The 25,560-nt window shown below is 35.1% G+C and overlaps 4 protein-coding genes across 7 annotated transcripts in view; 2 read left to right on the top strand and 2 right to left on the bottom strand.

Annotated features, from left to right (window-relative positions):
- Window positions 1-1,674: 1,674 nt before the first annotated feature.
- Window positions 1,675-7,674, bottom strand: Cp190 (centrosome-associated zinc finger protein CP190). Of its 3 annotated transcripts, none has more exons than XM_076792644.1 (7): window positions 7,578-7,674; window positions 7,047-7,207; window positions 6,902-6,966; window positions 6,335-6,508; window positions 6,068-6,207; window positions 5,668-5,958; window positions 1,675-5,515 (listed from the first exon to the last, which is right to left on the bottom strand). In XM_076792644.1, the coding sequence occupies exons 4-7, from the start codon at window positions 6,497-6,499 to the stop codon at window positions 3,502-3,504; spliced, it is 2,610 nt and encodes an 869-aa protein (XP_076648759.1). In that variant the 5' UTR covers window positions 6,500-6,508; window positions 6,902-6,966; window positions 7,047-7,207; window positions 7,578-7,674; the 3' UTR covers window positions 1,675-3,501. The 3 variants fall into 3 exon arrangements, with proteins under 3 accessions (XP_076648759.1, XP_076648760.1, XP_076648758.1); XM_076792645.1 differs by having other exon boundaries at window positions 7,043-7,207; XM_076792643.1 differs by lacking the exon at window positions 7,047-7,207.
- A 752-nt stretch (window positions 7,675-8,426) lies between these two features.
- Hsepi (D-glucuronyl C5-epimerase) lies at window positions 8,427-11,845 on the top strand. The gene is made up of 7 exons (XM_076791646.1): window positions 8,427-8,546; window positions 8,624-8,708; window positions 8,821-8,968; window positions 9,355-9,483; window positions 9,552-10,265; window positions 10,490-10,677; window positions 10,757-11,845. The coding sequence occupies exons 3-7, from the start codon at window positions 8,831-8,833 to the stop codon at window positions 11,283-11,285; spliced, it is 1,698 nt and encodes a 565-aa protein (XP_076647761.1). The 5' UTR covers window positions 8,427-8,546; window positions 8,624-8,708; window positions 8,821-8,830; the 3' UTR covers window positions 11,286-11,845.
- A 636-nt stretch (window positions 11,846-12,481) lies between these two features.
- Hpr1 (THO complex 1-like protein Hpr1) lies at window positions 12,482-15,608 on the top strand. 2 transcript variants are annotated; one of them, XM_076791869.1, is made up of 9 exons: window positions 12,482-12,634; window positions 12,727-13,419; window positions 13,496-13,743; window positions 14,107-14,133; window positions 14,205-14,504; window positions 14,592-14,741; window positions 14,815-14,962; window positions 15,048-15,284; window positions 15,365-15,608. In XM_076791869.1, the coding sequence occupies exons 1-9, from the start codon at window positions 12,599-12,601 to the stop codon at window positions 15,518-15,520; spliced, it is 1,995 nt and encodes a 664-aa protein (XP_076647984.1). In that variant the 5' UTR covers window positions 12,482-12,598; the 3' UTR covers window positions 15,521-15,608. The 2 variants fall into 2 exon arrangements, with proteins under 2 accessions (XP_076647984.1, XP_076647985.1); XM_076791870.1 differs by lacking the exon at window positions 14,107-14,133.
- Window positions 15,609-15,692: 84 nt separating this feature from the next.
- Window positions 15,693-25,560, bottom strand: part of Mp (collagen XV/XVIII-type protein multiplexin) — a 358,297-nt gene continuing 348,429 nt past the window's right edge. Inside the window, exons 16-24 of the mRNA XM_076791868.1 lie at window positions 23,369-23,600; window positions 22,397-22,471; window positions 22,107-22,201; window positions 21,938-22,030; window positions 20,902-21,024; window positions 20,780-20,794; window positions 19,504-19,698; window positions 19,267-19,382; window positions 15,693-18,662 (exon numbers count right to left, since the gene is read on the bottom strand). Of these exons, the coding sequence (XP_076647983.1) occupies window positions 18,365-18,662; window positions 19,267-19,382; window positions 19,504-19,698; window positions 20,780-20,794; window positions 20,902-21,024; window positions 21,938-22,030; window positions 22,107-22,201; window positions 22,397-22,471; window positions 23,369-23,600 (1,242 nt within the window). The 3' untranslated portion in view covers window positions 15,693-18,364. The remainder of the gene's footprint in view (window positions 18,663-19,266; window positions 19,383-19,503; window positions 19,699-20,779; window positions 20,795-20,901; window positions 21,025-21,937; window positions 22,031-22,106; window positions 22,202-22,396; window positions 22,472-23,368; window positions 23,601-25,560) is intronic.

Raw genomic sequence — 25,560 nt, forward strand, 5'->3', positions numbered from 1 at the left:
AAGCGATTTTCGTCTTTGAAATCTAGGACATGGGGCTACCGGGTTACGTGGAAGCTAGAATATTTGGGAAACTTGAGTTAGGTCGCTTCATGATTTTTCCTGGTTGGAAAGGAAATGTTGAGTACCTTGATGGAGACACTCCTGATTTGATTAGTTGGTATACTCTTCTTCTTCGAAGCAACGATTTTCGAACGTCTTTGAAATCTGAGACATAATGCTACCGGGTAACATGGTGGCTGGAGGACTTGAGGAACAACTTGAGTCAGGTCACCTTGTGATTTTGCTGGTTGACCCTCATCCGTGCCCCATTTTTACAGCTCAATCTGTTCTCCATTGTCAAATTGATAAAATGGTAAAAAAACGATACGATGGATACAGAAATAATTAATTTTGTAAATCGCTTCTTCTTTGGCAGCTTCTACACGAGAATTCGAAAATCATTATTTTGTTCTTCAGTGAAACCGTCTGTGTAACCTTCAATTAATACAATATCATATGCTTATATATTTTTCCTGTATGCAACAATAAAAACCGGAGGTAAAATAACAATAATGGGGAAATGAGTTTATAACATCAGAAAATATAATAATTTGAAATAACATTAAGTGGAAAAGAAAACCTTCGGGTAAGCAATTAGCAACTTAAATGAACGATTTCTAGGTGCTCAACTTCTTCTTAATCAACTGCATTATATCTGAATGTCCTTTTAGCTCACCGTAGCAAACGCTATATAAACCAAGAACTTCATTTTTACTGTTATATTATCACCGTAACTGTTTGCAGTTTTTGTATTCGTAAAAAAAGACGTTAGAAACGTAGGTGTTCAAAAATATAAATATAAAATCGATTTGAATATTGTCTACGCATTTTGCATTAAAAAAATAATAAAACTCTATGGAACATATAGATTGTACATTTAAGTCGTACTTACCAATAATATTACTAACTTTAAATGTATTTACGTATTTACTAATAATATAGGTATAATAATAATTTACGTATTTACGTATTACCAAAAATGGTAATATTAAAAAACTTTTACACGTTCTATTAAACTTTACTTATCAATATGAAATATCTGAAACCAAAAAGTTCATACTTATTGTCAGTCTCACCAGTTTGTTTTACAGTAGTGTTCAATAAAAAGATTTTTACGCTATACAACTTCCTATCTCGATAAATAACCATCTTTAATTACAATAATAAATTGTATGATTGTTCTATTCTTTGTTCTTGTATGAAATTGTCTTAATATATCATATACTCCTCTTTCTATAAATTCAAATAATTCTGAAATAAAGAAAATTAAATAAATTTTCTTCTTCTTCAATTGCAATGATTCTGAAGTACAATTTATACATACAGGGTGTCCCGAACTTAGACAGACTAACTGCTAAGAATATAATGACTACGTTCCATCGTAGTATAATTGATGTATTTTTATTGGACTGATTTAAAATTTTTTCTGTTATTTCAAACGTACAGCTAGAAACATAACTATAGTTAAATAATTTAAGTAAAAAAACAAATGAATGTTATAGACAATGTAAAACATTTTTATAACTATCTATATTATTACAGATTTATTCGCGGTGATTGCAGTTATGATCAATAACTATGGCAAACAACAATTAAAGCGAAAAGTTAAATCAATTAAAATAAGAGATCTTTAAGTCAAATTAATAAATCTTTTTTTATATCTGTCGTAAGTATGTGGAATATCTAAAAGATGTCGTTTTATATGACAATTCAAAATAGTACCGTCTCAAAGCAACCATAATAGTATTAGTATTAGTAAGAAATAAGACGCAATACAACATAAAAAGTTCAGTTACAATACAAACTATAAAGCGGCCATATTTTTATACCACATTAATTCTTTCAAGAAGTACACTGTGTATGCCATTTCTTCGAAAGCATAAAAAGTATGTTATATGGCTCTGTTATATAGCTTTTAAAGATTTTAATGCTGATATTTTGATTAAAAAAGAATCATTTTAAAAAAACTATGCAGTGTTAATTGTCCTAACGTAAATCTTATAATTTTTTTATAATAATGTACTTTGTTCTAAAAAAGTTTCTGTATCACTACATTTATCTGTCTAAAATATTATAAAAAATTATAAAAAACATTATAATAGAATATCTACATTATTATAAGCCAAAGACATAATTGTTTTTGATATCACATATAGTGAAATAAGTAATAAAACAATTTCTTAATAATATTTACATCTTCTTTAAGTTATGTTTTAATTGAAAAAAGAAGAGGAAATTATTTCTCAATTGCATTTAATTATTATTTTCACCTCAATCATATGATTGAGTGTGTAATATTAAGTGAATCTTGATGATTCAAATATTTGACTTTTAATCAATGAGATACTTTTCAAGAATATATTATTATTTATCAATTACATTTTTGATCCAATTAACTTTTATTCGGCATTAAAGACTCGGTATATTTAAATTCTGTAGAACACTCGTGTTATCTATATCGAAATGTATATATAACTATATATGCACGCAATGCATATTCTAAACTGGAACTTTGTAAATGATCCACCATTATAGTATCTAAAAAAGAACTTTCGAAAGATGCACATTTTTATTAATCACTTTATTTCAAATATTTGCATTGAATATGTGCAATTAGCAGTGAATCATAAAACCGATACTTCCATCTTAACGTTTCTTGCATTTCACGATTATTCGTTACGCTTGTGCAGCTGTAAGTTTAATAAAGCTGGAAGTTATAATTATGGATAATGCAAAAAGTTCATAAACTCTTTAAACGCAATTACACTAAACTATTGACATTATAAAAAAAAATACTAAAGAAAAAATTTATTTCACGTGGACTTTCGAATTTGCTGAGATAAATTACTTCAAATGTCATGGGATGTCTCGAAAAGGAAATATTATATTTCCGTATCGATTTTTCGTCAAACAAAAAAAGGAGATACCATGGTTTTGAGGTAATTTCATTTTACTTTGTATGTACGAGCGGTTACTCCGTTTCGTTTATTGTCTCTTAAAATGTTTTCGAAGCGCACAAAATAATACGATACAGGCACACTTACCTTGCTGTTTTACCACAAATATAGCATTTCATCACAGTAAAGCATTAATAATATTATTTCTATACCAACAGATTTTATAGCTAAAACAATACAAACTTTTCTTTAGTACTTTCTCTTCGGTAGTATCAATAATATTTCTAAATAATATAGCCAAGTATATAGCTAAGATACAAATTTTTCTTTAGTACTTTCTCACAGTATCAATAATTTAGGCGGTATATTAATCAACACGTTTTTTTTTTGTGAAACACCCTGCATATACAAATAGTCATTATCAAATAAAACTTAAATCAACGTCATGCAGACATTTAAGAAATAAAGTAGAGTGAAATGCAAATGAAACATGTTTTGTTAGTCATAGACACTGATGAAAAGTAAGATGTGATAAAGCCAGTATAATAATCAATAATATCATTATTTAGGATTCAACTAATTCTCTACTGTCCTCATCCCATTCAGAGAAACTTCTGGTTCTGGATTGTTTATCGTCCTTTTCTTGCTCGACATCTTGCTCCTCTTCGGCAACATGTTCTTCTTCGATGATCATTACTGATTCCTGAGGCTCGTCGGCACTGTTACTTTGTTCGCTGCATTGTTCATCGTACTCTACGATTTCTGTCTGTTCTTCTACATACTGTATAACTTCTTCAACTTGATCGACATTACATTCTTCCAACAATTCCTCCGAATTGTCAACTTGCATTTCTTCTTCCTCTTCCACTACTTTCTCTTCAACCTCCTCGACCACTTCCTCCACTATCTCCTCCGTTTCTTCGGTAAGTTCTTCCGTATGATAATTTTCGTACGTCTGTCGGTCTGTTTCTTCGCTTCCGTGTATGTAGACGATCATACCATCCTCTGTGCCTTGCATTACGATCTGTTCATTATCGGAAATGTTCAACTGTTGCGGCTGTTGCTGTTGCTCGTTATCCTGCTGTTGATAATTTTCATTATCAATGAGCATGATCATAGGCTGTTCGTCAAGTTCGTCTGTACTGTAAGTCATTTCGTGGGAAATGTTATCCATTATTTCCGGCACAATGTATTCTGTTACATTTGAAGCTGCTTCTTGAGACTCAGCTGGAGCACTGTCTCCAACGCTCAAAGAAGCTGCTATTCCACTCGCAACATGACTAAGAGCTTCGGCCTCCGAAGAGGGCTCCAAAGAAATCGACGGCGTGGACGTCGATTCAGAATCTCGTAAATCTTTGTGCACGCAGTCCAAATGCACTTGCAAATTTGTAGCGCGTACGAAAACCTTGCCGCAATGGGTGCAACGATGTCCTTTCTCCTTTCCTTCGGACATGCTCCCGTGACCGGTATTAATTTCATGCGACGTTAATTCTGTGACGTCTTTGAACGTCAGCGGACACTGCATGCATTGAAGTTCTTCCGCTGACGACGAATGTTGACGCGATGTCGGACGATGATTATGATTTATCTGGTGTCTCACCAAAAGCGTTTCTGAAAGCGCCACATAAGAGCAACTCTGACATTTCGGGAAACACATGCTTTTCGGGGGTGGCACGTTATGCTTCGTGTAGAGGTGATACATCAGGATGTTCCGTTTCGTCGCTTTGTAACCACAATGCTCGCAAACTCTCGGATCGAATTTTTCTTCATGCACATCCTGCATGTGCCTTCTGTACATGTAGTAGTTCGTGTATTCCTCCTCGATATCGCATTTGTTACATTTCCATGGGCCAGTCTCACCGCCATCGACGTTTCCATTACTTTTTGATTCTGTCTCTTCGTTACTGTTACTTGACATCAAGTGGTCAGATTTCAAAACGACGTAAGAAACTTTTGTCTTGGACGAGTTGTTATCCGGCGATTTCGCTTCCTTTTGCATTATCTTCAATCGTATATTCTTATTATTTTTCACTAAGTGAGGATATTTCTTTAATACTTCTCGAATGATTTTGGCATGATTATTGATGGAATCGTCGGAATTCGCTTTGAAGGAGGATTTCCCCTTTTCCATATTTTCCTTTTCCTCAAGATCAAATCGTACTCTTTTCGATGGCGAAGGTTGTGATTCCTGCCCCCTCTGGAAACATCTACTCACGGACCAATCGTCGTCTGAATTGATTTCTTTCAGACTTTTCTCATTCGTGTTACCTTCGTCCTCTTCGTCTTCCGTTGTATCAATTTTACTGTCTCTATCTGGTGAGCATTTACCACTAGGCGAATGATCTCTTTTGTATTTGTCTGGTGCTTGCACGATAGGCTTGGTATTGTAAGTGATGTCATCGAATGACGAAAATACGCCGAGCGCAAACTCCTCGGCTTCGGGGAGATCAAATCGAGAAGGCCCTGGAGTCACTTCTGTAGGCCTGTTTGTTGAGGATAACCCATGGAATGTTCGCATTTCATAATTAAGTAACGGTGTATTTTGTGGTGCATCTAATTTTCTTTTCCAAATAGGAAGTCTAAAATAATAGACATTCATAATGTAATATTAATAAACCGTGGATGGAACTCTTACTTTAATGACAGTCATTACTACTTTAAAATCATATTTTTGTAAGCATGTTTTAAAATAGATTACTTATAAGATCAATAAATCAACAGGTATACTCACTTTCTACCTGGCAATGGTTGAAGTGAAAGTCCCGACGACGAAGTAGAAGTTGTTGTTGTTGTTGTCGTCGTCGGTGTCGTCGGTGTCGATTTCGTGCTGGATGTTGAGGGCTTTGAGACTGCTATCACCGGTCTTGTATTGCACTTCGACAGTTGTTCATTTTGTAAAGAAGTAGTATTAAATTGTGCATCAAGCAACTTAGTCAACACCGTCATATTCATCTTCTGTGCAGTACGGTATAGAGCATGTTGTTCAGAAGTCCAATACTCCAGCTGTCCAGTGTACATAAAACTTTAAAGATATTACTGTCAGTTATGCTTCAGAGGTTAATAATTTGCCTAAAAAAAAACACAGACATATTCCCCATTATAAAAACTGTGCAAATTGTATCCAATTATACCTTATAATTGATTTCACACATTCATACGGCATATCTGGAGGCATAATAATTACTCCATCGAAGTTTTCATCTTTCTCTTTTTGTTCTCGTTCCAGTTGCATAAAATAATCTGTACATGTTGTTATAACCAAACGATGAGCCTAGAAATATATTCATTGAATTTGTTTTCACCGATAAAATATTATGAAATGAATGAGTACTGTATCTAATAAACACAATCCTCAACACACTAAATTTAACCTTCTTATTCATTACGAAAACAATTACCTGAACAGTAATATCACTGGTGGGAAATTTAATAGTAAGATCAAGCAATTCTTCTTCAAAATAAAGTTGCTGAAGCCGCTGAAGGAAAAATGTTCCCCAATTGTCCACTTTTACTTGTTTCAATCCCCGAGAAGGGAGGCTCTTATCCTGACTTGCTGTTTCCATTTTGTTTACCTACGTATCACATGAAATTTCTATTAAATTGTTTGTCAAAATTTCATTTCAATGAATTTATCATTTCAATACGTATATGTTAATTTTTTGTTTTAAGTATCATGTTAAAAATGATTTCTACAACCTAAAGATATATTAATTCCATGTATGAATAATCTCAATTGGAAAATTGATAACGTAAAATTGATAACCACATTTAATTTTAAAGTACTACGTGTAAAACCATGATTATCTAGAACAAAATTTGATTGCATAAATAGTAACTCTCGTATCATTAATACAAAAAGATTATTCGTGTTTTTATTATTTTTAGAATGCATCTTAAAATTAATATGTCATTTACACAAAATAAAGTAATTAATCTTAAAATTGTACTATAACAAATTTACTTACCAGATAGAAAACCCGTTAACTATTTATTAAACTGAATTATGCTGACAATCACACTGGACCAAATCCTGTAATAAAAAAAGGAAACTGTATAACAAACTTATTTCTTTGACTGGTATAATAAAATAACGAATAATATTATACAGACTTATGTAGACTATAAGATTTCCATAAAGTTCTTAAGCAAGAAATCTTTGTGCTTATGAGTCAAATGTCACGAACTCTTCACCACGAAAAAAACGACGGTTCAATCTATTGTTTAGTGATAGCATAACATGATTAGTTTCTAAAGATTAAAAGGTTTTACATCTAAAAAGGCAATAATTACATATTAATAGGAACTACTGACATAAGAATATGGTTCTGAAACTTCCATAACCAGTGAAGAAAGTACAACACCATAGAAGTCATTTAACGTGTCTGTAGATATTATAAGCACAATGTATGAATTATTCTAAATTTTTTATGAAACCTAAATAATTGCAAAAACAGGAATACTATATAAAAGGAGGGAAGTAAAAGGACTTATGCTACGGTATCAGTGCATACTTCGCGGAACCCTGAAAAATGGGAGTTTAATAACGATGCATGTATTCTTTTCATAATCTAATTCGAACATATTAATGGTCATATCAAATATATACAAATTCAAAATATCCTCTGGATGTATTGCACATACCTATTTAACAATATTTCAATATTCCACTCAGCTCCATCTCTTATAAACTTCCTTAGTACACCAGTTATATTGAACATTCCATTGTGTATCACGACTCACAGATGGAGTTAAAAGCTTTTAAGAGTTTTGTAGATGCGCCTTTAGAGAACCTGTGCGCTTGCGTAAGCAAATTTCAGCGCACAAGTGTTCACAAATCAATCGGAAAATACTACATTCGTTTTTATTTCACTGAAAAGATTCTACTTTTTAATAAAAGCTTGATCTTTTTGCGTACAGCTGACAAAGCTGCGATTTCAGCTTTTTTCGAGTTGTTTATAAGCGATAAAAAATGATCATGATTCGTCGATAAGAAATCGATCAGTACTCCCTCTTAGGTCGTGTTATTTAATGGTCCGTTTCCAACGCCAATTTCATGCAATATTGTTGATGATTAATTTTCTTTGGCGCCTATACATTTCATTTACATTGTAACTTAAATAACTTTTTATAGTCAAGAGTTTATTCTTTTGATCGAAATGTTTAATGACATACATATTTTGCTTACTTTGTATTTTACGTATTTTATTTAGAACTTTGTTATTAAAACATTTCAAATACGTAATAAGTACTACTTGAAGTTGCGTCTTGCATTTTCATGAAAATAACTGCAAACCAATCATAGAAAATTACAATATAAGGTAGAGATCTCACTGCGGTTAAAGGTTCTTAGGTTACCAGAGTGGGGTTGTTAATTATTTTGGTCGTCATAATAAATTGTGAAAGCTGGGAAGTATGCGATGTTTTTAACACAACAAATAACAACGCAACAAAAATAAACATATCATTAAGTTGTATGCGACACTTACCTACCGAAAGTACTAGAGTAAGATGTATGAAAAATTTACCTATATTAACGCTCATCGATGATCAAACACAAAATAACCCCTGTGGAAAACATAAATTGTATTTCCATAAAAGGGGTCATCACATGTATGTCATAAAAGAACGTAAATAAATGTATACGTATTACTTTTATTACTTTCTTTATAATTAATTGCTTTTTTCAGCAAGTAACAATGGAAAATGCGATATTTGATGTCAATGAAAACTAATATTGACAGAAACTGGGACAAATATTTTTATAACGTTCAAGTAAGTATCAGTGTGCAGCTTATAAAAGTAATTTTTAATTTATTTAAAATAACTATAAAATGTACAGGCTTATAAGATTTTAATATTTATAAATCTTGATTTAAATCAACAGAATTTGTAGTATGATGCGGTTGAATTTTAAGACAATATTGCTTGTAATAGTAGTTGCAGTATTAAGTTCAATATTGACCTCATGGAATAATTGTGGTAATCCATTCTTTTTTAAAAGTACTGAATGGAAAACAAAATTTCAACATAGAGTAAGTAAATACTATAATTTAAATTTTAGTTAATTTTTATTTTTTGATTTCTATGTATACAATAAGAATTAGAACTTCTTCTCAAAAGTTAAAGTATTTTAATGTGTGAAATATATATAGTTATGTCTAGACAGCAGATTTGATGGATTTATATTAAAAATGATTAGGTGCAATTTGAAACAATAAAGATGTTAGAAGAGTTTTAAAATACTGTTATATTATTTTCAACCTATTAAACATATTAAGAAAGAAAATAAATTTCTATTTTACTCCAATTTTTTGCAATTCAGGTAGAAAACTTTTTATTTTGCATAAAAATCTGCTGTCTAGTTATGTCTTATAAGAATCTCGTTAAATTAATTTAAACATAATCAATTTCCACGAAGGACCGGCAAGCTATAGAAAGTGGCTATCAAGAAATAGATTGTCACATTAATGGTGATTATTCGATTGGATGTCGTAAAGAAGGAGATGAAGTATATATACCATTTTCGTTTATCCACAAGTATTTTGAGGTAAAGATTATTGTTACAAATTACTAATATTAATCACATGATTTATTTATTTTTCTAAAATTTTCCAGATTTATGGAAAGTTAGCAACGTATGATGGTTTAGAGAGGTTTGAGTGGTTGCACAGTTATTCAAAAATTGTTAATCCTAAGGGAAAATATGATCCAAAAGGAGTATTTATGACCTTTGAAAATTACAATGTTGAGGTACGAGAAAGAGTTAAATGCATTAGTGGAAATGACGGTGTACCAATATCTACTCAATGGGAAAGCCAAGGATATTATTATCCCACGCAAATTGCTCAATTTGGATTGTCTCACTACAGCAAAAACTTAACAGAACCAGAACCACGTAGAAAAATGATTGAAGATTCTGATAAAACTAAACGAGAATGGACTATACCTCAGGGATCCATTTTATCTAGGGTGTATGATAAACATGCTAACAGTCATGTGTTGAAATTTGCTACACCGGAAACTAGCACCTCCGGAATTACTCTGAAGTTAGATCACGTGTTGGACTTTGTGTTCAAGTGGGATTTTAATATTAAAGAGAATGCTAGTATTATGGTTACATTACAATCTAGAGAGAGAAAGGAAATATATTATCTTCATTATATTACTAGCAATATAGTCCTTCAGACTTACAATAATCATGTATACTATGGAATTGGCCAGATTACTCATCAGTGGAGACGATATACCAGAGACTTGGTAATTGATCTACAAAAAGGTTTATATTTAAATGACAAAACAAAGAAAAAATTGTCACGTTCAAAATTAAAGGTAATATACAACTATGAAATATTTACAAAGTATTTCTAGTAGAGGTGTGCGAGAACCCGAAAATGTCGGGTTGGGACGGGTTCTCGGATAATTTGAGATTTTTGAATACATCGGAATTCCCGACCATATTCGAGAACCCGACTCGTCTCGACACGACCCGAACGTCGGGTTGATTTACAATAACCAAAAAATGGCAGGATTTATTTTAACACTGCCCATTACAGATGATAAAAATAACTTTGTATGGAGTTGGAATGATTGATAATATAACATTGTCCACAAGTGAACATATGGAACAATTCTATGATGCAGCAAAATGGTTTGTAGCCAATCAGAATATCAGTTCAGGTGGATGGTCAAATCCTGTTAGGAGAAAGGTGGCACCTGGAATGGCCACTCTTGAGCCTGGATGGTACTTTATTTTAGTAAATTAATTTCCCTGACGATTAAAACAATTTTTCAAATGTTAACATATTTTACAATAACTACAGGTATTCTAGTATGGGCCAAGGGCATGCTATTTCCGTATTAGCGCGAGCATATTATCATTCCAATGAAGAAAAATATCTACAAGCTGCTGTTAGAGGTTTACAACCTTTTAGATTATCTAACAAAGGAGGAGTAGTTGCTGTATTTTTAGATAAATACGTATGGTATGAAGAATATCCTACCACACCCCCTTCTTTCGTACTTAATGGGTTTATTTATTCTTTAATTGGTTTGTACGACTTAAAAAGCATAGCGACAGGCAAAGATGCCGAAGAAGCATCTCACCTTTTTAATCAGGGTATGATCTCGTTAAAAAATATATTAACCTTGTACGATACAGGCTCTGGCACCACGTATGATTTACGTCATTTCACATTAAAAACAGCTCCAAATTTAGCTAGATGGGACTATCATTCTACTCATATCAATCAGCTTCTTCTTTTGAATTCAATTGATAATGATTCAATTTTTACTACTACAGCAGAACGATGGATAGGATATATGAACGGTAAAAGAGCAGCGCACAATTAATTTTCTACCTTCGTCGTTTGGCTGACTCTTCTATTTATCTATTCATTCTTCAATTATTAATTTTGTAATCTCAGTCTTTCTTTTCTATTTTTGTATCGTACATTTTGTAAATAACTCCGAATAGTCATGGAATAAAGCGGACCAAAATATATCAATCTATTTGCTTAATATTGTTATACAAAATCGGTAAAATTTATAATGTTTTTTCGGAAATTTTTATCTACTTGAACTTTTCAAATAATCGAGAAAGAGAGAACAATCGGAGAAAATGTCGAAATATGTTGTTTCAACGTGTACATCATATTTTTTCGTCGACGTAAAGATACATATCTTTAAAAATAACTTTAAAGAAAAATATGTAAGTTTAAAAATTACGTGCTTCATTTAACTTCGATTTAAAAGCAGAAGATGTTATTTAGTTGATAGCAATTTAATACTTATGTCTGAAATGATACTTAATAGGCCTTGACAAAAAAGAGTGGTGTAAAAAATTTAAACTTAAGATGAAAATTAATGAAATTATTTATATATTACCTATTGAAATATAGTATTTAAATAATAACAAATTTCGTGTTTAATACTTGCTTCCTCAATCCACAATGTGTTCTTCTTTCCCCACCCTCAACATGAATATTCGATATTAGGGTTAAATTAATGTTTTCGAAAATTTCGAGAGTAGCAAAATTTTTTAAATTAGAGAAAATTAGGTGTTGTATATATAGATGCAAGTAAGATGATGCAGGTTCTGGTCCAGGCTAAAAATTAGACTAGGGGGTAGCACCACCTATCACTGATCTCGGATACCTTCATTGCTAAACATGCCGCGCTCGCTACCTAAATAAAACATTTTCTCGTGAATTACGGAAGAAACGTCAGTGACATAGGCAATAAATAAACGTATAATGCGTAGAATGAAAAAAATTATTTTTTATTGTATAATTTCATTACACTCTTGGATGTTAGGTCTATCCTATACCTCGTCTGTGGTAGCACTATACCGGGAACACTAAAATCCCGGGCGTGAGCACTCTCATTTCCTCTCTGGTGATATTTATGTACCAGTGTGCATTGGAAATTGGTTCTTAAAAAATATAGAAGTTTCGTTTCTATAAGAGCGCTCTGTGACCACTGATCATCAGTGTCTGTATATCTGTATTTATCTGTCTGTATATATACATAGTATCAGTGGATTTAGACCTTACACCAAGAGTAAAAGTTTGTTGATAGTTTACATTATACGATGATTAATACGTAATATGTGAAAGAAAAGTAACTGTTTTTTTATAATAAATGTGTGAACCCTGTTCTGTACCATGGCTAAGTTCGAGGCGTTAAGGGAAGAATATAGTGTAAGACTGATGTTAATAAATTATTCTAATTTATGACTTGTGTTAGGTTATGCGGTTATTTATCTACAACGTTATATTTATTTCCTTTTTAGGATTATTTACAACAATGTTTCAAAGTGCCAGATGTACAAACATTTCAAAAGAAGTGCACTGCTCTCTGTACAAATGACAGTGATAGAAAAGCTGCAGTTGACCAAGCGTTAAGAGACAGTCTTCTTATAATTTTATTGGAACATGTGCCAAGTAATGTTCAATTACTTGAAACCTACATTACATTCTGTATTGAATTATGTAGAAAAGACTTAGCGACTGCGAGCATGCCTGTAATGTTACTTGGCGATATATTTGACTCTATGACCCTAGACAGATGCGAGCAGCTATTCACCTTCGTAGAGAATAATGTTGTTGTATGGAAAGAAGAATTATTTTTTAGTGCTTGTAAAAATAATCTATTGCGTATGTGCAATGATCTACTCAGAAGATTATCTCGGTCGCAACAGACTGTATTCTGTGGAAGAATTCTGTTGTTCCTTGCCAAGTTTTTTCCCTTCTCCGAGAGATCTGGTCTTAATATCGTAAGCGAATTCAATTTGGAAAATCACACTGAATTTGGATCTGAAAAGTCTGAGGGAGATGATCTGGAACAAATAACTAAGGTCGACGATAAATCTGAGAGTAAAGTACCAATCGATTATAATTTGTATAGAAAGTTTTGGGCTCTGCAAGATTTCTTTAGGAATCCAAATCAATGTTACCTGAAAATGCACTGGAAAGTATTTTCAGCAGTAAGTTCAAATTCTAATTAAAAGACTATTACAACTAGTCAGTTATTAAAATTTTTCTATTGAACTTCTTTTTTAGCATGCTTCAAGTGTTCTGTCTGCATTCTCGTCGTTCAAATTAGAGGAGCAACGCAATTATCCTGCAACATCTATTAAAGTAGATTCTTCGATGGAGGGATCTCATAAAGAAACTCCTTATTTTGCAAAATATTTAACAAACCAGAAATTGTTGGAGTTACAGCTGTCTGATTCGAATTTTAGACGATATGTATTGCTGCAATTTCTCATTCTTTTCCAATATCTTAATAGCACTGTAAAATTTAAAGCGTAAGTATCTGCAATACATATATATACACCTTTTTATATACTTGTATTTTATTACTAGACAGCAGAATGTATGCATTTATAACGAGAACGGGCAGGTGTAATTGTAAAACAGTAAAAGCAGAAGAATTTTAAAATACTGTTTTATTATTTTCAACCTATTAAACATATTAAGGAAGAAAATAAATTTCTATTTCACTCCAGTTTATTACAATTCAGGTTGAAAATTTTTATTTTGCATAAAGATCTGCTGTCTATTTATTACATATTGAACCCACGATACCTTTTCATAGAATTGCACATTCTTTATAAATTACTAGTAAAATGAATTTTTGAAAGCTATAAAACGATGTTTGTTTTCCAAAGCTTCCTTGCCAGTGGCTATGAGACAAGGTCTGCTTTCCTTAAATAGTGCTTTAAGTTATCTATGTCACAGAGTCTCAATAACTTTTGTAATTTTTAAGTGAAACACACGAATTGAAGCCTGACCAAGTAGACTGGGTAAAAGCTACCACGGAACAAGTTTACGCCTTACTGACAGAAACACCGCCCGACGGCCCAACATTCGCTGACACTGTTAAAAATATATTAAAACGCGAAGAACATTGGAATGCGTGGAAAAATGATGGCTGTCCAGCATTTAAAAAACCTGCTCCAGATTCTAGTGCCGACATAGAGGACTTGAGGAAACCGAAAAGACCCAAACGTAGAATCGGAGACGTTATCAGAGATGCCCAGGCGGTTGGAAAGTATCATATGGGAAAGTAGGTTACTCAGTTTTTGACAAATACTAATTAAGTAGTAATTAAACTAAACAAATACTAATTAAATAGTATTTAATTACTCCGCAGTCCAGAGCTCACGAAACTATGGAATCTGTGTCCTAATAATCTCGAAGCATGTAAATCAAAAGACAGAGATTTCTTACCATCTCTGGAAACATACTTTGAGGAAGCCATTATGCAACTAGATCCTAATGCAATGGTTGAAGATGAGTATAAGTAAGTACATTTCACTTTCATTTAGCACTTATTTGATTTCTTGAGTTATTCATGCCGTTTTTATATCTTATAGGAAAGTAAACGATGGAAACTTTGGATGGAGAGCATTGAGATTGTTGGCTAGACGTAGTCCTCACTTTTTCGTACATGGTAATTACCCTATTAATAAACTGCCTGAATATCTTGAAACAATGATAAAAAAAATTGCCAAAGATCGACCAGTAAGTATATTTTGATTTTCTTCTGGTTCTTATTATTTTTATTGATCCTCAAATCCTCAAATTAATTTATGTCTAACAATTAAAGCAAACGCAATCCGACATAAAGTTGGAAACAGAGGAAACACCACCACCGGATTCAAATGATCAAGAATTCAATGAAGACGTCTTACAAAAAGAGAGCGAACAAGTGGAACCTGAAAATTCGGATACAAAGGGCCGAAAATTAACTAAGATCACGCCAGAGATGGTGGCAAAACTATCGGATGTATTAAAAAACGATTGGAAGAAATTAGCAACTAAACTTGGGTATACAAATGAGGAGGTAAATATATGCAATATTTCAGTGCAATGAAAATTCACCATGAGATAAACAGAAAAAAATTTGTTAATTGTTTCTTTCAGATTACATTTTTCCAAGGTAAACCAACACCTTACGAACAGTGTAAAAATATGTTAGAAATTTGGGCAGAAGAAGATGTGGATGCGTCCATGGAAAATTTGGCGTACATTTTGGAAGGTTTAAAGTTCACGGAGGCACTAGCTGTTTTAAAATCTTAACTATTTCATAAAAGAGTCCTAATATGAAGATGGATTTTAAGAAGTGTACAGTACTACGTGAATTAAATTTTTTCAATTTCCCTAACAATGTTTTTTATTATCAAATACAACTCCATCAATTTTGAGAAAATCCATTTTGGAGATTTATTTAAAACTATTAATACATATTATCACAAATAGTATATTTAGTGCATCCAAATGTTCCAGAAATTGCGTCGAATCTGTAATCAAATTATTATCGGATGGGATTGAAAAAGTCGATGGGATACAGTTTTCTTTTCTTTATTTAGAAAGACAATAATAAAGTGTACAAATCATACAAAATTTCGAAACAAAACGGTCCTTGGTGCAAACTATATCGAAGGATAGTTGGTTTTACATAGTGATGTCAAGATCTACGTACGACATCAAGGGAATCATTCGATACGAATTATTCGCCAACAAGCATGCTGACAACCTAAACATATTAGACCGACGAATTTTCTTTACTCAATCTTAAATTACTGTAATGTTAGTGGTATCGTATTTTTTCGAATTATAGACACTGACGTAAATTCGATTTATGCTCGATGTAAACGCAGACATTAATCACGATTACATGGCGACAGTTCGCAAAATGGCAACGTTTCTCAACGAACTATAAATAAGTTATAAAATATTGCTACGTATATGCTAGTAGTATAGAAAGCTTCATCAACTGTTACTGGTTTAGGCCATTTTCCGCGTTCTGTCTGGTTCTGGATCGCAATTTATCCCGACTGTTTCTAAACATACGGGAAATTTTCATAGAAAGCAATCTTCGAAGTTCCATTTCTTCTGAACATCCATTTGTTGATCAGTTTTCGCACAAAACACAAGAAAACGCGCAAACGTACAAACCGAGTTATCGAAAACACATGCATAACAAATTTAAGCAACAAGATTAACGCGAAATAGATGTAACAGTTAAAATGACGAAAAGACCGCGAATGCTTAAATGGCGCAAGCATTTTGGTTTAAGACGATCGATCGGATTGGAGTCTTGTTAATGATTATTGCGTATATAATGTTAAATATTATTCAGTCTTCTACAGTTATATGAATCGTCGGAAAGGACCTGTGGCTTTTATGCGAACTGTACATATATATTTCATTACGAAAATCAAAACTGTATTTCCGAAGAAATTAGACCAGCTTTTACATACATAGAGTTCACGCAACTCTTTCGAGCTCGATTTTTTAAATAAAGCGTACAAAAATTATTTTGAAAATCAGATGCAAGTCGCTTATCGATTCTTGCTAAACTGTGAAAATGAAACGGGAAGGGTGGTACTGCAAATAAGAGGACGCGCTTAAAAGGGACTACCCATACAATTTTCACAAAGGTCTTTCGTGACGCATTGTCGTGGAGCGATTAATTGACGTCTATCTAGATTGCAGGGCAGACAGCAACTTCTAACTTCTAACTGAAATTTAATTATTGGACTGCGGAAAATAAAAACTGTTTGTATCGATTCCAAGAAAAGGGTGTCAAATATAACTTCCTCTCTTCCTTCAATGATTTCAAGAAGTTTAAACTAATACATTCGTATTGTTAACACTAGGTTTACGGGACTCGTCAAAATAACCGGTTCTAATATTTTTAATTTACAATTATTAAGATTCTAAAGATACATACATGAGGAATTATTCAACAAATTTATTTCTTTGGGTATACGTTATTAAAAAAAAAATGGCTAAAAATTTGGGCAGCACATTCTCGTTATTTTTATAAACTAATAGTCACTTCTAGTGTTCCGTAAACCTAGTGTTAAATTCTTTCGATCCGTCTGCTTCTTTACATTGCATCTGCTCGTCTTTGTTCTAAATGCATAAAATCCGCAGTCCAATATAATCAAATACAATTAGATTCGAGAACAATAACGCAATCGATCTCCACCAAAAATATCCCACACGTTTAGAACCATCCTGTGGATCGCAACGCGCGCGTCCATCGCGAATTCTACACGGAGCATAAATCCGGATTCCTGGTATCACGGAACTGAACGGCCTTATATGGAATCTTTTCGTTAATCAACTCGTTTCTTACGTCTAACATACACACTCATATGTAATTGGCTAAAGTGTAAATGCAATTCGATCGCGGATATGATCCTCGTTTTATTTTAGGTCGTAGGACAGTCATTAGTTTTAAAGTAGTATGCTGGTATCGGTTCTCTCTCTCTCTCTCTCTCTCTCTCTCTCTCTCTCTCTCTCTCTCTCTCTCCATTGCCTCTCTTCATTTCAATCCTCATCCCTTAAAAGTAAATAATGACTTGTGGCGGGCATTCTTGTCACGACTTTAAGAATCTCTTCTCGTAATAGTGGTCTAAGTAGTGGACGTTTATCGTGATGTAGGGACTCTTAATGACGTCTAGCTCATTAGCCCGGCATCGAAATTGAACATCGAAGTCCCACACCGGGGCGATAACCCGACAGCGACAGATCAAGAATGCAGGCAATCGATATGACACACTGATGAACGATGTCTAGACGATCAGTCTTGTTTCTTATAAAGAGAACGGAAACCTCGTGTAAAGCGTTGACTAATGACTCGCAATTATTGGATTATAACCTTTGGAGTTAATGATAGACTTTACGTTCATCCCTCTTGTTTCAGAAACGAGACGGTTCCGCTGTTTGCCGGACTCCTTTCCCCGTTGACGCCAATCCCCCTCGTTAAAGACTACCATACAAACGACTCTCCGATCGATCTCGACTAATTCCCACGTCAAAGGACCAAGGGAACGGCGTAAGAACATCTCGATTCCTAATTGCGTAACGAGCGAATTGCTTTGTTTATTATTTTAGTATATCGGTAGCGGGTTAATTCCCCATCAGACCGTCCAAGTACTCCTTGTAATCGGTCTCCGATATCTCCTCTTCGTCCTCCGCAACTTCGACGCCCCTCTTCTTCCTTCTTGTGGTCTCGCTGGTCACTTCTATACAGAGCAGCGCAAACTTGTTGTCGCAGGAATAACGAACTTGCTCCAGGAGTCGGCCCCCTGTCAGGGGTGAACCTAATCCGTAACGATCGGAGCTGCTCGAATGCCAGGCGTCGCAGTACGTGTCCATCGCTCGATCCCCTAATTTGTGCGATCCATGCCACGCCACTTTCTCCGGCCTGAAAACACGGGAAAGGTTTCACCGAAATTTCTTAACGCGTGATTTTGCGAAAAATTTATTACAAAGTGTAACCCTCAAAGTGGATTATTTTAACCCTCTGTAGCTCATCGAATTCATTGTTGATTTGTATCTAGACCCTGTAGAGACTCTAGGATCAGATTTATAGCGAATCAATTGTCAATTTATGTCTAGAGGATATTTTCGAGTTGCACAAACGTCTTTAACAGAAATATTGTAAAATTCATTAGTTTAATTTTCGCACGCTGCGCTTCAGTAGCAATTATAAAAAGTCACGCAGAGATGAACGAAGTGAAAAGGAGGATTGCAGATTCGCATTGATAATTAGAAACGGTCCAAGCTACTTTCTCGTTTCTGGAACGCGTCTGTACAGCGTTCAGTAAACAGAGAATCTTTTTCTTTCTTTCTCTCAGTCAATAATGTACCTGTTTATTTGCTATTCGTTGGAATAAATGTTCACGTTTCTACGCGACCGTGAACAAATTATTCGGAACGCTGAAAATCTTAAACTAAATCTAATAGCGCTTGGTTTTCCTTTAGCGTACAATCAATTACGGGAAAAGAGAGATAAAATGGACAATTACCACGCGAAATCGGTGAGGATGTTTTTCCCATTGAAGCTGTAAATTCTAGGATTCTGCGAGAAGTACGCGCCGTTTCCGTTAAACATTTCCTTCCAAGAATTAAATAGGACGTCTCCCTGGAATGCCAGTAAATATATTTATTTTGTAGACAACCTGTGTACTCGGAGGAGAATTGCTTTAACATTTAAATATGTACACGAACCTTCCGGGATTAATACACTTTGGATTCGCAATTACCTTTATGTTGACAATGGGAAGGTCTCTATCTCCGAACCTTACAATGCTGTCGACGTTCTGTACCCTGGAGCTAAGGAATGCACGGAACGTACCCCTTAGCCCTGCTCGTTTTGCTTGTCGATAACAAGCATAGTCTGCTCCTCGCACACCGTGCATGTCCCCGGTAAATGGCTCGTTCAAGGCAGCCATTCGTAGCTGAAAATTATGGTACTGTTGTTATAATTTACCTTGTATTACATGTATTCCGTTACGAACGAATATCTCGCATTTTCATCTACCGTGTGTATCAATTGACTACACATACTTAGGTACTTCTACTGCCGGTGGTTCTTAACCTATGGTGGCGTGCACCCCTGGGGGTGCGAGAGAAGTTTCTAAACTTCCGAGGGGGAATTTATTTCTCAATAAATAAATCTTGTAATTTTCTAAATTAAAAAAATAGAAACACATTTTTAACCGAAAACGTTAAGAACCATTGTTCTACTGATACGAAAGGATGTCTTATGACAAAGATTCACTATTTTAATAGTGAAATCAATATTATAAGATTGAATCTACTTAGATTGCTTGCAATTTTTAATTTGACTTTTCGTGTTAATTTACAAACAGTGCAAACATATTTTGCGAATAATCCCCCCCGTAATTCGAAAGGAAATTCTCGATTGGTCACTTCCGAAGACCACTAATTCACGATAGGAAGATGAGGGAGGGTCGTTGCGAATGCATGAACAAAATTATAAGTCGGTCGGACAAATTGTTTCCGCGTAATCCCCGGGATAAGACTGCAAAAACCGATCAAAGTTTAAGTACCATTTCGATAAGCTGGACGGTTCATGGGAAGAAACAAATACGTTCCTATAAAACCCTATTACACTTTCGTTATTACATTGAATTATGCATTAACCCGACTGTGTGTATCTTTAAACAAGAAAACTTGAAAAAAGAGAAATTCGCGAAAGAAGAACCACCGGATCGCCAAGATTAAAATTTCATATTTAATTTCAATCTATTTCTTCTCCGAGCCATCGGAAGAGATAAACATCTTGCGGACAACACTTCCCTGACAGTTCTCAATTTCACGATTGTCTCGCAGGACTTTAATTAAAAGTCAATACCGGTTTTATGGCCCTCGGAAGAGAGAAGACGAACGGACGGCGTACATTGTAAAGATAAATGGAACGATGAGTGCGATTGGGGGGGGGGGGGGGGGCTAATCTTGGTGTTCCCTCGTTACTCAGAAACGATATTAAAAGGTTAATTGCGTCTGCAAACTTACCATTCGAGGATACCACTTGGCAGCGGGAAAGGAGATTCAATTCGAATTAGGTGATCCATCAAATTCGTTTCTTACGGATAATGTTTTTACATTCAACAGGATTAAGGGATGGCAAAACTCACCCCTGTGCCGTCTGCTTTCATGGGTATCTGGTTGATCAGGTTGGAAGCCTCAAAAGGTGGATTTGCCGGGGGTGGTGGCGTGGTCGGCGGTGCCGGAGTAGTTATGGGAAGAAGCGAGCCCAGCTGGAAAGATGAACACGGCTAATTAAATCGGCTCTTGCGACGTCCTCCGTTTGATCAGTTTGAATATAGCATTACTTTTCCTAGCATCAATGTACTATGGGATTCAAAAGCATCGAAATTATTATCTTTTTGTTCGCGCAACTACAGTAGAACCCCGTTTATCACACGGAATCTTCGTTCGTTGCTTAGAAGTTCTGGAACTGGTAGCGGAGATCGTGTTGGCCACGTAAAAAACAAAAGAAGAACGACGCTGCGAATCGCTATGATTGACATTTCGTTGCGCAACCTCGATTTTTGCACGTGCGTTTAGCCTCGTCTCGTGCAACGAGCGAGGTTGTACTGTACTTGTGTACTTTTACGGATAATTAATAAGTGAAAAATTCCGGTTTTTCACGGTGATATTAACATGACTCCTAACTTTATTCTCAATGTTTTTTTCGGGACAAAATACTACAAAAATGACAGAGTTATTCGCTGTTTTTGAAACGGCCATTTTATAGGTACATCGATGCATGGCTGCCATTGCTGAGATGAGCAATATTTTTTCATTGTCAAATTCGGAAGGCATTATCTGAAATGCAGCGCAGAGTTTTTAAGAAATGCAGTCGTTTATGAAAATGGCGGCAGTTTGAGTCGGAAAAACTCGGTTTTCATCATGAAATTGCAAATTGCAAACTGTATCTTTCAAATAATTGGGTCTGAAAAATTTCCGTAACAAGATGAAAGTATAGTGAGAACATGTACGAAGTTTGAAATTAATTAATTTTACTGTTCTTTTAAAAAATTGGCAGAGCGTTGATATCTTTTATTCTCGTTCTATCCTCGATTGGCAAAGTCTCTACTACATTGGCAATTATTGGCCGATAATTGCGCAACTATGGAGCACGAAAAGCGTTTAAAATGTTATACTAACAGCAATATACTGCCATCCGTTGTTCACTCGCACGAGCAAAGCCTGTTCGTCGATGATATAAGCGAGTGTTCCAACCGGACTCACAGCGGACATCTGGGACAAGAATTTTCGATTAAATTAGAACATTTTTCAACACCCGCTGTGCTCAACATTAATTAAGCAGACTTACTTTCGTCATAGCTTCCGTATTCTGGAAAGTCACCGCTCCTGGTACGATTTTCGTCGTGCTCTCTGAAGGACCTCTCGTCGCAGCGGTTGCAGCACCTTGTTGAAACGTGTGCATAAATCATGTTAAAATCGGTAACGTCTTGGTAACAAAACATGTACATTCATAAATCTATAATGGAATACTATATTAGATGATCAACGAAACTTCTGACATGCGTGTATAGTTAAATGGTAATGCGCTGATCCTTGAACATAAAAGAGTCTATAATATTTTATTTGAACGTGTTTTACCTAAGCGATCTTTTAATTCTTTCAGTTGCTGTAGTTCACGAAGAGCGTTCAATTCGTCCAGTCTAGATCTGGGCCCTTGCAGCGCAAAAGAAACGCACTGTTTGTAATTGAACTTCTTTTTCCCCGTAATTTAACTTTTAATACAACTTTGCTTCTTATGTAACTTGATACGTATTACTGTTTTACAAAGTTTTCTATCTCTGGAGAATTAGCTTTACAGTACATTTAAGGAAAGTAAAATTGAAACAGCAACCTCTCGCACACTATAAATTATAACAGTACAGTATAAATTAACCTCTCGCATATTCGTGGAGTTTTTAAATTAAAATTAAGTTATTTGTTCATAGGTTTATTCAATAACATGATAAGTTACCTCCAAAAGTAGCAAAAAGTACAGAATGGAAAATATGTTATTGAACAAATCTGTGAACAAATATCTGCATATTGTCGTTGAATTTTAATCTCAAAACACTACGAACATTCGTTCCAAACCGAAGTATACGGAGAAGGTTTCAGTCCATATAAAGCGTTTGCTGTTTCAATTTTAGCTCTGAAAACTTTGGAGCAAACATAACGCTTTTAAGGCTTCACCTTTCAGAGACCAATGGGCTTAAATAATTATAATCTTATACGATGAATTTCTCTGCAATGATTGCACAGTATTTGTAAAAAGCTTAATGTTAAATGACATCTTAGGTCATATTACTGGAGGCAATTTGTTGCTTTGCGAATTGCGTTGATGTGGTTATCAAAAAGTTACGTCATCCTTGATTTTTAAGGACTCTCAAGCAACTGTCTTAGGTAGGTGAAGCGTTAAAATACGGAAAATCCATTGTTTTCAATAGATTGAGTTTTTGATGGAATAAGACTTGATGCAAGCATGTGGTGCCAACGTTGCTGACAATAACCATAATGTTCTGATAAAATTGGTACAGGATTAGATAATTGTAATAATATTCGTCATTCTGTCACCTTGTCGGATGCCATAGTTGTCTCTTTCACCGAAAATATGAGTTCTACCGAGTCCCGAGTCTTCTTTTTGACTAACCAAGGAAATTCCTGGTGGTCCCGGTGGTCCTGGAGGACCCGGTGGTCCTGGTACTGGAATGTACTTCTCTTGAGACCCGGGCAGTCCTGGAGCTCCTGGAGGTCCTCTTTCGCCGGGAATACCAGGGAGACCGTCGTTTCCTCTCTCCCCTTTCATCTATATCCGCATACAAATTGGAGCTGAATTACTCTCCGGTACAGACAGTGCACCAATAAATTAAAAACGATCGAATTTGTTTCGTTGTACGAACATCTACTGTAAAAAACACTGTCGTTCTTCTTTAACCTTCGCGTCAAATACCAACAATTTTCTACGACGTTCAACAACATCGTACTCCATGTTTTTCAATGCATATTCCTCCGACCCAAATGAAAATCGATTTATAATTATCCAAGAACGTTGAAGTCCACAGCAATTTATGTTATTTGGACGTACTAAATGTAACTTGGACGAAGTGAATCTTATCACGTTAATTTATCATCTGTACAACTTAAATACCATGTCTTGTTTAATAAACGTTTCAATAACGATCTTGAAGAACAGCTTTTGAGTTTTCCAAACGAGTTCCAATAACTTACGGATTTCATCGCAAAAAAAAAGAATGGATTTATTTGTACCGATTAATCGAACGTCCGCAATGGTAAATTGGAAATTCGAAATTGGAATTGGCGTCGGAATGTGGAATAACCAGTAATTAGAATACGAGAACGTCATTATATCTTGCCTATCTTCTGATATATAAGTAATTTAATCACTGTCCACAAAGAACGGCTACAAATAACGTCTGCAAATAACGTTCGTTCTTTTTCTACTCAAAGAAAATTTCGATCTTTGATCTTCAGTAATTTCGTGCGAAAATGTCTCAAAATATTCTACCTGTGCTCATTTTACAGGACAACTTTTCTCTGAAGAATAACCCGAAAAGAAATTCCGAAAAAATTGAGTTCATCAGTGTGAAATTAGAAAATTCGCGCTACGAAGTGACAGTAGTTCAAAAATCGACACTCTAATTCCCGCGGCATTTGCGTTCTGTCGTAGGAAAAGTCTGTAGGGGAAGAGAGCGATATACAGTGTCTACTGGATAATTGTCCAAAACACGTATCTAGCCAGGGACAATTATCGGCTAGAAGATACTATTCTTTGATCCACTGCCGAACGTAGAATATAAACAATGAAGAGTATTATGGTATCCTGAACAGCATTTGTCGCTGTGACTTTGACATGTATAGCATAGGACGAATGTGTTTATACTCCTCGGTGACCGAGGCCTCTCGAGTTTCGTGGCCCCTCACGGGGTATACCCCGCGGTGGTGGGGATAGTTCTGGGACAATTATAGGCTAGATATTTGGGACGTTTATCGAGTAGAGACTGTATCATTTGACGTCGGTGGATCGACGGGCTCTTGCGCCGAAGGAAATGTAGATATTTCAGCATCCTCGGACGAGTGCGAATAAATTATGTCTCCGCGAAGCGAACCGCACGGGGTCGCAATAAAAGCGTCGGGGTTGGGCTTATGTTCGCGCTGCTTTTAAACCGAACTGTGGTGAATTAAATTCTGTCAGGAGCATTCGCCGGCGCTTGTCGGTTGTCAACGGCGTCGCGGAACTTTCGATGAATTTCTGTTTGGCGCCGTCATATAAATCGGGTCGCGGCTTCGGTGACCGATAAGGATAGTGGAGGCAAAAAAAAAAAAAAATAGAAAAATAGAAAGAAACGAACCGAGGCGGGCGTCAAACACACACTTGTATTAATTTCCGTCGCTGCCGTCTTTTTACTTCTTGTTCAACGAGACTTGTTGGTGTACCCGGGGTGATCTACGAGCCATGGTACAAGACCGAGGTTGCCAAGCTGCTGGTTCCCCGGTAAAAAATGTCCCGACTGTTTGAACTTGTCCGCCTGCAATCCAGTGCGCGGCGGACCAGTCTGGTCGATTTTTTAAATAAACAGTTTCGAACGGACTGCAGTGCGGCCCCGCCGCCAATAAAAACACCCGTGGAATGTTCGGTGAATTAATACGCTTTTCGACATAACATTCGAAAATTTACGAAGACAATTATAGTGACGTTCGCTCGTAATGCCTTATTGTTTAAGTATAATGAAGCTTTTCGGGTCGTC

The sequence above is a fragment of the Halictus rubicundus genome, chromosome 8, assembly GCF_050948215.1.
Source record: "Halictus rubicundus isolate RS-2024b chromosome 8, iyHalRubi1_principal, whole genome shotgun sequence".
NCBI classification, from domain to species: Eukaryota; Metazoa; Arthropoda; class Insecta; order Hymenoptera; family Halictidae; genus Halictus; species Halictus rubicundus.